Raw genomic sequence first — 10,788 nt, 5'->3', positions numbered from 1 at the left:
CTCGGTAGAAGTATGTTCAAGAGACTTCCAGCATTACTGGTGGAAAAAAACCAGCCTAGAACCCGTCTCCTCCGGAGAATTGCACTATGGTTTGCTCAGGCTTTTTCTCCTTGACACGTCACCCATTTTATTAACTTTTGCTTTGCTTTAAAAAGAGGTATCTACCGTTTTGCTTCCCTGAAGAAGCTCATAATGTTATAATTCAAGTGTCAGGACAGATTAGGTTAAATGTACTGTGTGATTCCCAAAGGAAAACAAACTTCCAAACATACTCTATTTGCCTTGTTACATGTCATGGATTGCATTAGAGCTGAACATGTAATTCTGTCGCCTAATGTGTTAAAGTTGGCATGAATTTTATTCTCTGTGCAAGGTGAGAAATTACTTAGCTAACAAAACATTTCGTTTCCCCCTCTTTGCGTTCCTTCTTTATGAGATTCTGAATGTGACATTTTCACAAAAAAAACCCTGCACTTATTTGTGAAAAATGTATATTAAAACCAAAACACATCAAATGGAAAGAAATCACAGATGGTTTTATTCACAAGCAGTAGAATTAATGGCCTTCCCTACTCTTTATAAATATTGGAAGCAGATGAGTTCATTACTATTTCACTCTAATAAAGAAAACCTGCTTTATTTTGACAAGACATCTACTTATCTAGTGTTTCTACTGAATAATAAATCTATTTTCTTTGAAAAATAGAAGAAAGTTTATCAATAAACAAAAACCTGCCTGGAAAATTTGTCAATCAAAAAACCCCCAAACATCTTCATTTCTGATAGTGCAGAAATGGAATTCAAGGGATTTTGAAAATGTCACTAATTTTCAGAATAGAAAGTTTTGAAATGTTTACTTTGTGGTTGTCTTAAATTTTTACATCTTTCAACAAAGCAAGCAGAAAAGTGAAAACATCTGAAAAGGCTTTTGAAAAGAAAAGCGTCAGCACAAGCTGGATAAAGCTGTGGGCTCCTTTATCTTCGAGAAATCTGCACACATGGAGCTGAGTTTAGGACTTTTTTTTTTTTAACTATGCATTCAAACACTTCCCACTTCACAATCCAGGCTACACTGAGTTTGCCAGACCTTCAAAGTACTGTTGGCAGCCTTTCCTGCGCTGGGATAAAACATCTTACCCTAGGGAAGCAAAAGCTGAGTCATTTTTAACCCCAAATAACATTCACTGATGTGGTCATCTTGTTAGTCATGGAAATCCTGTGTAATTTCTATTTATGCTTCTTTCAACACTTATTAACCAAGAAGTGAGGTTTTATTTTAAACTGCAGAAGATGTTTATCCTCTCTAGGGCCATGACAATCAGTTACATGGCTTATCCATCATTTCAGAGAAAGGAAAAGATTTTGCGAAACTCCCCAGGCAAGTTAATTTTTAAAGCTGTAGGAGGGAAGAGGAGAAAAGAAAACAAACACCACCACCAAAGCCACAGGCACACAAAGCCTAACACAACCATCCAACGCCGCAGGGACCGCGGCTGGCTCCTTCCAGCCCTTGTGCCTGCTGCTTCCCTCTGACAAAAGGAGATCTCCTTGGGGCTGGGACAGCCAGGAAACACCTCGCTGGAGACAAATGGCAGCTCCCGGTGCCAGGAGCACTATGCAGAGCAGAAGAAATTAGAAATTTTCCTTAGAAAACAAATTCCATGAATGATGGACAACAGAAACCAGCTCTGGTGTCACCCTGCCTGCGCATCCACCCAGGGATGCTCCTGGGCAGGTGGGTCTCTCATCGCAGCCCTGCAGATACCTGGGACCTGGGGTGCAATGCCGAGGGGCTGCACTGCGTGAACGCCAATGCCTGGACAAGCCAGTGGCCTGGCAGGTCGGTGCTGTCAACACCCAGGCCTCTGCACCGTGGCATGTGCCCTGGCTGAGACCCAGCACAGGGCTCGTGGCGATGGCCCCTCTGCACGAGCTGCTTGGCACCAAAAACCCCTTTGCAGAAAAATTTAAATTTAGTTTGTCCAACAAGAGGCAAGAGCAGAAAGAACTGAAATATCAGAGAATATTGTTCTAGTTGAGGGGGAAAAGATGGTTCAATGTATGGGGATTTATGTTTTTGGAACAAAAGAAAATGAAAATATTGTTCAGGCACTGCCTTGGTCTCTGATGGCACCAAGGGATGCAGGAGGTGAGGCCCCGGGTTTTTACTTCATCTGTTTTTATCATCTTGGCTAATTTGTGCTTTTGAAAACCATGTCCATGCTCTAGCTTTGGCCTGTGAGCAAAACACTGCCAGCTAAAGCGTCCCATCATGTCTAGAGGCACAGAAAGGGATGCCTCCCTGAGGCAGGCAGGGAAGGAGAAGGATGCCTGCGCTTCTGCAGGCTCTGAGCACCGCTGTGGCTCCTAACAAAGGAGACCCCCCTCCAGCTCATCACCACTAGTAACAGCAACTCTAGGTTACAGCTGTTTCAGAAGAAACACTGCAGAGAGAGCTGGTGAAGAAGGTTGTGATGTTTGGGTTTTTTTTAAACATTCAGTAATTACCCCAAAATTCTGAGCAGCTGAATTAGGAAGTGCAAAGATCAGAGGCTGACTAAAAAAATACTGGGATTTCGGTAAAGTCTGGAGTATTTCAACAGCAGAGCAATTCCAGAGGCCTCATGGGGAGGGGAGTGCCATTCACCAGCAGCAGGAGGAAAGGCAGCTTGTGCTGTATGAGAGTGGTCCTGGGCCCAACCACAAATAAAAGCAAGGGTTGGGGGATGAGTGTCCTCCCCGGCAGACACGCCTGCCTGGAAGCTCAGCTGTATTTCCAGGCAGGGATGTGCAGCCCCAACCGGCTTCCTGTGCCACAGAACAGAGACCACGTCCAGTGGCTAATTAGGCAGAAGGAGCTTTGCTGTTTGCAGGCATCACCTGCTCAGCGGTGGCTCCAAGGCAGCTCATGTGCCTGCCCACCGCACGCCCATGCGAGGAGACACGAGCTGGTGTGCAGGACGAGCTCACTCTGGTTTACGTTCCCCCTGCGCCGCCTCCTCCCCGGTCGGGATATTCAATCAGGTGCTGGTGATGGCTCTCACAGCAGCTCCAAGACGCAGTTTCTTAGTGTTTGGTGGAACAAGTGGTACTTGCTTTCAAAGGAAGGTTATAAAAACATGTGCCTGAAGAGAATGTCGGGAACTTGGGTATTAATCTTTAAGTCAAAGACCACTCAAAATAAGCGAGACAGAAATATTGGCTGGGGTGAGAGAAGATGCCAGAGGTTGCATTGCGCACCACCAGCTTGGTCAAGTTCAGAAGAATAACTTGGCATAAACAATAACAATTTTCGGTTCTAGTGATGTAGTATTAGCCTCTCCCTAGTCGAGAAGTCTGTTTTCCCCACAAGGGCTTGCTGCTGCCGGCCATGCAGGTACCTGCCTGTTCGCAGCGCTGCTGGCCTGGAAGCCACTGCAGCTGGGACCCCTGCGGCCGCCTGCCCAAGCCCAACGGGAAGGGCTCTGCCCCAAGCCGAGTGCTGCCCTCACTGCCACCGGCACAGTCCCTGCACCAGGTATTTGTTTTGCCAGGTTTCATCCTGTCCTGCCCAGTAACGAGATTCTCCCTGCTGCTTGGAGATGGCCAAAGGGACTTCATCTTCCACCACTGCACAGGCACCAGGCACCGTCTCCCATCGCTCAGCCTAAGACCCATCCTGGCAGCATCCCTGCGGTGCCCTTAGAGTGCTCAGTGCTCGCCTGGGCACAAGCAAAGCATGGCCACGCAGGGCAGGCTCAGTCATAAAAGCACGGCACATCCCCGGCAACTCGCACTTCCACCCTTAACTGCCTCTCTTAAAACACAGCTGCATTTCAGAGTTGATTATAGAACTGTTTATTTCTGCAGAATCCCAGTTTATAATATTTGTAAAATAGTGTGTGTGCGCACACGTGCGCGTGGGTGTGTGTGTGTACACCACCCCCACCCCGGGGTTCCCTGAGCTGGGCCAGGCCACTCTCACCTTGCAGAAACACTCCCACCTGGCTCACGTCCAGCCTCCATCCCTGATGCATCAGCTCCGAGCCAAAACGCTGCACCAGAGGGTGGCTGCTGGGGTGGCCTCTGGGCAATAAAGCCCTGCCCGCAAGCCCTGCCTGCTGCGGGTCCTTGTGCAGTGTAGCAGGCAGCAGCCAGGGCCCTGGGGGCCAGGGGGAAGCGGTGAGGTATCATGCAGCCCCATGCAAGCTGCATGCTGCTGTCACACTGCACACTGCTGTCACTCGCTGCATGCTGCACTCACACTGCATGCTGCCACAGTCTGCTGCTGCTCCAGCTGCAGTGCCACGAGCTCCGGGCAAGTGGCATCCATCACTGCCCTGAGCTGTGGCGGCACCCGCATCCCTGGCATGGGGATGCAGGTCTGTACAGAAGGGCCAGGCGAAGGACCGGCCGCGGACATGTGTGCGTGTTACAAACAACAAATTCAACGAAAGCCTGTGCTGACAAGTCAAGCCTGCAGTGGTGTTTCCAGGCTTTGAGGCTGACTCCATGACTTTGACTTGACCTCCTCCTAATTACACACAACGCAAAATTTGCAGCTGATAATTATGAATGACTAAAGTTGTTAATCCTTATAGAGGATAAACAAGGTGTTTCACTGATGTTGCTGTCATTTACTGTAGTGACACACTTATTGCCACATATACCTGGGACACAGGCTGTGTGGCAGTGTAGATGTCACCTGTGGTCCCATATGCTCCAGAAAACACGCTGAGCTATTTTGATTTCTGTTTTGACTTTGCAGCATACCTCTTGAGAGAGACACTTTGGACAGATTTTCTAAGTCCTTTTATATGTAATTTCCAAGGACAAAACCCCAAACCCGAAAGTAAATGACAGTGGGATCATGCTGTCACCTCTGAAACTGACCTTTCAGATCCATGAACAGACTGTAGCTGCTTCAGTCCGCCGAGACCAGCCAGCACTGCAGGCAGTCGCTGCTGTCAGCCAGCTCCTCCTCAGAGTTTGTGCAGAACCCTGGTCCAGCTCCAGTGATGCCTCTGCTCCCATTTCTTTACTACTCCTGTGCCTGAAACCAGCTCCCATCTTTTGTGGTGTCCTTCACCATCCTGGGCAGCTTGAGAACAGAGGAAAAGCCATCTCTGGTCTTGGCCCTCACATCCCACCAAAACTGCTCAAAAAGTCCCCATCAGCCCCAAGCAGAAGCAAAAGGCAATCTGCCCCACTGCTGCAGAGGAGAAAACATCTCAATCTTTCACATTTAAGCTTGCAATCCCTGTTCTTTACTGAGACTCTCCAGTCCAAGGGCTGACATGCATGATGATTTGGTATTTTCTTCCAAAAGTGGACAGGAGGTGGGAAGGGAGGCACGCTCATCTCTGCAGGACACCGCTGGGAACATCCACTGGGCAACAAACCTGCCCCCTCACAGTGTGCAAGGCTGACCCTGCACCGTTCTCATTCCTCAACGAATGTCCGTCAGGGTACAAAGCCCAATGCCTGACAAAGTCCAGCCCTGCTGTAAGAGGCATTACCTGTACCAAGCAAACCTGTAATCACATAAAGAAACAGAAGTGGTTCCAGGTGCCACAGCTACAACCTCTGTGTTGGGGCTCTGTTCAGAATAAACACTGACTCATGCTTCGCTCCTCCTGATGTTTTGAACTACTTCCAAAATATCCAGGTTTGGGATCTGAAGAAGTCAATGCAATGACTTGCAAGTCCAAGGGACTCCCACAAGTCAGAGCTGTGGTGTTTTAAGCTTCTTAAACTCCAAATTTAAAACACAAAGCACAGAGAATAAACTGATTAAAACAAGTTTTATTTAACAAATTATATTAAGAATACAGACTAAGTTATCACACAATGAAACTTCCCTTTGTAAAATACAGGAGGGTCATCTAAAATAAATATAAAATGTAGTAACATTCGTAAGATTAATGCACAGTAAATTCACTTTCAATAACTCAACAAAATGCATCGCATCTTAGAAAAACACTTTGCAACTGTGTAAAAGGTTTCTCTCTTCTATTTGCATGATGACATTTAAAACTGTTGCTGTTAGGAAACAAGTGCACAATAAACAACCAAAATATCCAAACTGTTTGGTTTCCCTGTATTGAATGAATTGAGCAGCACCTTACTGAGCTTTTTCATGAGTAGAGGAGCACCCTCCCTACTGCAATGCTGTCAGAATTTTATGTCTCAGGATAACTAATCTCAGCTGCCCCGCTGCCGGGAGAAATTCCCGTTCTGTTTGTCAAGGCTCAAAGGCTGAGGTAATTATTGGAACACAGCGAGACGCGCATGCCCTGCAGCAGGAGCAGGAATGGCTCTCCAGTGAGCTGCTCTGCTGGCACCTGCATGATGTGCCTGCTGCCACCCTGGCCAGGCTGCTGGGGCTGCTTTGGGACAGCGGCCGGGTGGGCACATCTGGGAGGACAGACCCCGTGTTGCCTGAGGGCAGCAGGGAGGTGAAGGCCAACATGCGACCAGCCAGCTCCAAAGGCACCGCATCCCATTTTCCCTCCCACAAGCAGATTTTTAGGGCCCCACTGAAGAAGCGCCCAGACCTGTGGACGCACACCCTTGCCACTGGCATCCACCCGGCACATGCCAAGCCCGTGCCGGGACCTTCTCCAGGCTCTGCGGGTTCAGTCTGAAGAGCTCAGGAAACCGGGGAGCAGGGGACAGGTATGGGTGTAAAACAAAACAAGCCCAAAGGTACAGACTACCAACAACCTCGCACTATATAGGAGGCTCACGGGGGATCCTCTCCTACAAACACCACGGGCAAACTCAGTGACAGTCAAAGGAAAAAAGTTTGACAAAGTTTATTCCTATGCAACTACACCTACGAGATGCTCCCACAGGGAAGACACCTGCTACAACTGTCCACACTTGAATTTTAGCACAAAGTTCACACTCTACGGTACTTTCTGGACTAATTTCTTGCCTTTCCATTGTTAACACATTAGACAGCACAGCCTGGCCTGGATGGCCCACGAGTCATCTCGGCACATGACCTGCTCTTTGCTGTGAGAAATCCAGGAGGCAGCGTGTCATTACTAATTCACATCAGAAGGTGTATTTTACAGCAAGCAAACCCCTCACTGCTGCTTTTCTGTCTCTGTTGCAGACACAGGATAATTTGGCAAACTGATTTCTCCATCAGCCACAAGACTAAGCTACCTAGAGACTAGTTTTGTTCTAGGAATAGAGGCAAGGTAGCCAAGCACATCTGGGAAAGCTCTGCAAATCCACTTTTGTTGCTTTCCATTGACTCATCCCCTCCCCTTATGCTCCAGAAAGCTTCTCCACAGCCAGACACCATCAGCATCAACATCTCCCTGAATATTTCACCTGGGCCAATGCTACCACAGTTGCCTTTCAGACAGGGAGGGAGTAAGATGTAGAGATGCTGGTACTGGCTATGGCACACACCAACAGGGGACTTGCTGCAAGGAGGATGCAAGGACCAGCCTTGCAATGAGCTGCTGCGAGTACAAAAGTTACGGAACAGCAAATAAAATCTGCCTGTGGAAATGCTGACCTGATGCCCAAGGTATTGGGAATTCAGAGGTGCAATATAAAAGCTTCCTATCATTGGCGGACTGAGAAGATGATACATATACTCAACCACCCTGCACCGTGTGTCTCACTGTGCTTCTGAGCACTGGCTCTGAGCCTTTGGAAATGCTGTTTTCCAGCTGTCACTTAGCAGGTCTCAAGAGCTCAGCTGCCTCTCAGCAGCTGTAGCTCTTTGCTCAAGACAGTTCTGTTGCATTTGTACCACTGCATTTGTACTATTCATGCTTTCAGTACAGGCTATCCTTGCAGTGCCACAGCACAGAAACACACAGTGAAGATCAAGCTAATCTCTCAAGTTTCTTTGCAGATGCACCCTGAAGCAGCTTTGCTAGCCCAGCATAAGAGGGAAGAGTGAGAACCAACTATACAAATACATCTTGAAGATTTCTTAGATGCTTGTCCCAGCTGCACATCCCATCAGCATTTTGAGCTATCCAGTGTATCTTGTAGGTCACTGAAGAGAAAGCTGAGCTCACCATCTCTAAGACGACTGAGCAAATGTTAACTGTTGCTGTAAGTATTAAAGCACTAACTTTATCTACTGATGCTCTTGAAGCTAAATCTCACAGGAAGGGACCCAAAGCTACATGCCCATTTTTCTGAGGCATATGCAGGGAGTACCCCACTGAACACAGGGCTCAGCAGCTATCTGAACTCGCTCCTCACTGAGCCCTCCAGCTGCTGCACAGTCAGCCCTGCCCTCAGCATGGGATGATGTGGCTTGAGGAGGGGCTCCTAGCAGCCATCCCCCCCATCTCCCTGTGGCAGGAACTGCCCTGGAGCTCTGCAGACTCTGCACCGACTGCCCTGCACCAGCCTGCAGCCCTCACTCCTCCACCACCGATCAGTAACAGGGAAAGTCAGTTCCCTGCAGCTCCTTCATCCCAAAAATATGAGGAATGCACCGCTGCAGATGGCTTCTACCTACCTGCAGCGTCCACTAAGCCACAGAAGCAATGAATGGATGCCACAGAAAACTACAGAAAAAATTACAAGCAGAAAAATAGAAAGACAAAAGATGGATGAGATGGGCATAGTACTACAGCATGGAGTGGATTTGAACTTCAAGTGAACCTGAGCCGAATGACCAGGCTGCCATGGTATGTTCATTTGTCGATGTCGGCATCATCAATCTAGCCTTTGTGAAGCTTGGCAGTGAGGTCTGGCTTTTCTTTCCTGCAGGATAAATAAGAACTAAAAATGGTGCTGCAACCTCCAAGTAAACGAGCATTTCCATGGGGCCACCCAAACCTCCAGAGCTGGTGCAAATGGCATAGCTTTAATTCTTTTGCCCAAATACGACACACCTGCAACCAAATTGGCCTCTGCTCTCCAGTTGCACGTCCTTGGTTTACAAAGGCAGTTTCAGAAAATTATTTACCTGATTGGAAGAAGTTGAAGTGAAGACTTAGACTCAGTCTGTCCTGAATGTTATAGTATTTTGTGCTCATTATCCCAGCAATACGGTATGGTGCCTTAAAACCAGAAATGACTCTTTGGACAAGAAATATTTTACATATATACAAATAAAAAATACAAGCTGACAGTACAAAACCTACTGTTAGTCACTATTCTGTCCAACTAGAAAACACAAGATCAATCAAAAGCAGTGCAAAGCAGGTCAGGGCATACATACGACCCAGACTGAGAGCGACAATACTATTATTTGTTACTATGGCAATTGCATTTCAATAGGGTTAGGTAATCAGTATTTTACAATATAAAAAATTGTATGTTTTAACACTTACTTAAAAATTGCCATTTTGCTGCCATGATGTAGCTTTGTTCTACAGCAGAGACTTGAAAAAGCAGCATGGAGTCAGATGGGCACTTCTAAATAACTTATTACAGCAACAGACTTCTCCAAGACATGCATTTGACTCGGGAGCGAGCTAAGGTCAGCGATCACAAGGAGGCTGAGGTCAGGGTTTAATGCATCCCACTCTCATCCTGCACTACGTCAGAGTTCAGTGCTTCCCCATGAGTGCACAAAGGAACAGGCACATCTCTTTTTTTTTTAGCAGCTAGTGGGGCAAATATTAGAAAACTGTCCAAAGTTACCAGCAAGTGACAGCATCCAAGTTGTCAGCAGGGCGCCAGCTCCGCAGGCAGCTTGGCCAGGGGTCAGCGGGGCACTGCCGCGGTCTGCCTGGGCTGCTGCCAGCATCCAGCCCAGAAAGAAATACAAGACGTTTGTCGCTCTAGGTCCTGATGGACAAATGGACACCCTGTGCAAAGCAGAGGTGCTTCACCTCAGGAACTGCAGTGCAGCCTGTGCTCTCTACACCCCTCCACCTTGCTGGTGCCTGGAAAGAGAGCCCAAGGTAGGTCTGAGCAAGTGTCCCCAGCTCCGCCAGCCTACAGCAAAAACAAGTGATCACAGTCTCGGGTTGATTCTGGCTGCGGCAGAGCTGCTGTGTGCCCGGACCTCGGCAGAGGCAGACAGGGCATCCGCCATGGCTCGGTGCTGCCCGCTGGACAGAGTGCCGCAGGGGGCCTCCAGCCGGGCGGTGTCGAGAGCCCATCAGCTCCATGTCAGTTCAGGTGTGATGCCTGGAGGCTTGCGGATTAACCAGCCATATTTTTTACTCTTCCTTACTTTTAGGGCTCACTGCCGAGCATTTCTTCATGATCCATGAGCTCATGGCTTGCTGTTCACAGCAGTTTGTAACAGCTCTGGGTTTTGTGACTGTCCTGCGCAGGGGTTATAAAGTGAGGACAAGTGAGGAGCTGCTGTCAGGCTCCCAGTCATGTACTCACGTGGAGAGGTATCTGCAGCAGCGAGAGAGGGTGGTGGCAGCTGCCGAAGGGTCGCGCAGTCCCAACGCGTGGAGTGGCATGTGCAGGAGGAGGTGGTGCAGCACAGGGTGGGCGGTGATGGCCGGACGAGAGAGGTCTGCTAGGATGGCCCCAGCACTGCGTCCCGTGTCCCGCTCAGTAGTATGCATGCACACGCCTGCTCCAGCGCCGGCGGCCCCTCTCAGGACTGCGGGACTGGTGGGCATCTGGTGGGGCTGGGCGGCAGGCGGGCTGCCGCGCTCTGCTCTGTCCGGAAGCTGTAGTCGTACTGTGGGACAAAGCAAGACAGAGGGAACCGTGGGGCACTGCCCGATGGCAGCCTGGGCCAGGGTGTGCAGCCACGCAGCCATGCTCCCCGGCCTGTGCCGGGACGATACAGAAGCAGAAGAATGACATAAGTAATGTGCCTGGCAGCTCCCTGAGCTGTGACCTTGT

At 48.9% G+C, this 10,788-nt stretch overlaps 1 protein-coding gene across 1 annotated transcript in view; it reads right to left on the bottom strand.

Moving 5' to 3' along the window:
* Positions 1-5,764: 5,764 nt before the first annotated feature.
* The window catches only part of MVB12B (multivesicular body subunit 12B), a 68,817-nt gene continuing 63,793 nt past the window's right edge, over positions 5,765-10,788 (bottom strand). Inside the window, exon 10 of the mRNA XM_040605418.1 lies at positions 5,765-10,621. Within this exon, the coding sequence (XP_040461352.1) occupies positions 10,535-10,621 (87 nt within the window). The 3' untranslated portion in view covers positions 5,765-10,534. The remainder of the gene's footprint in view (positions 10,622-10,788) is intronic.

The sequence above is a fragment of the Falco naumanni genome, chromosome 9 (assembly GCF_017639655.2).
Source record: "Falco naumanni isolate bFalNau1 chromosome 9, bFalNau1.pat, whole genome shotgun sequence".
Taxonomy (NCBI): Eukaryota; Metazoa; Chordata; class Aves; order Falconiformes; family Falconidae; genus Falco; species Falco naumanni.
This window is presented reverse-complemented; position numbering and strand designations above follow the sequence as displayed.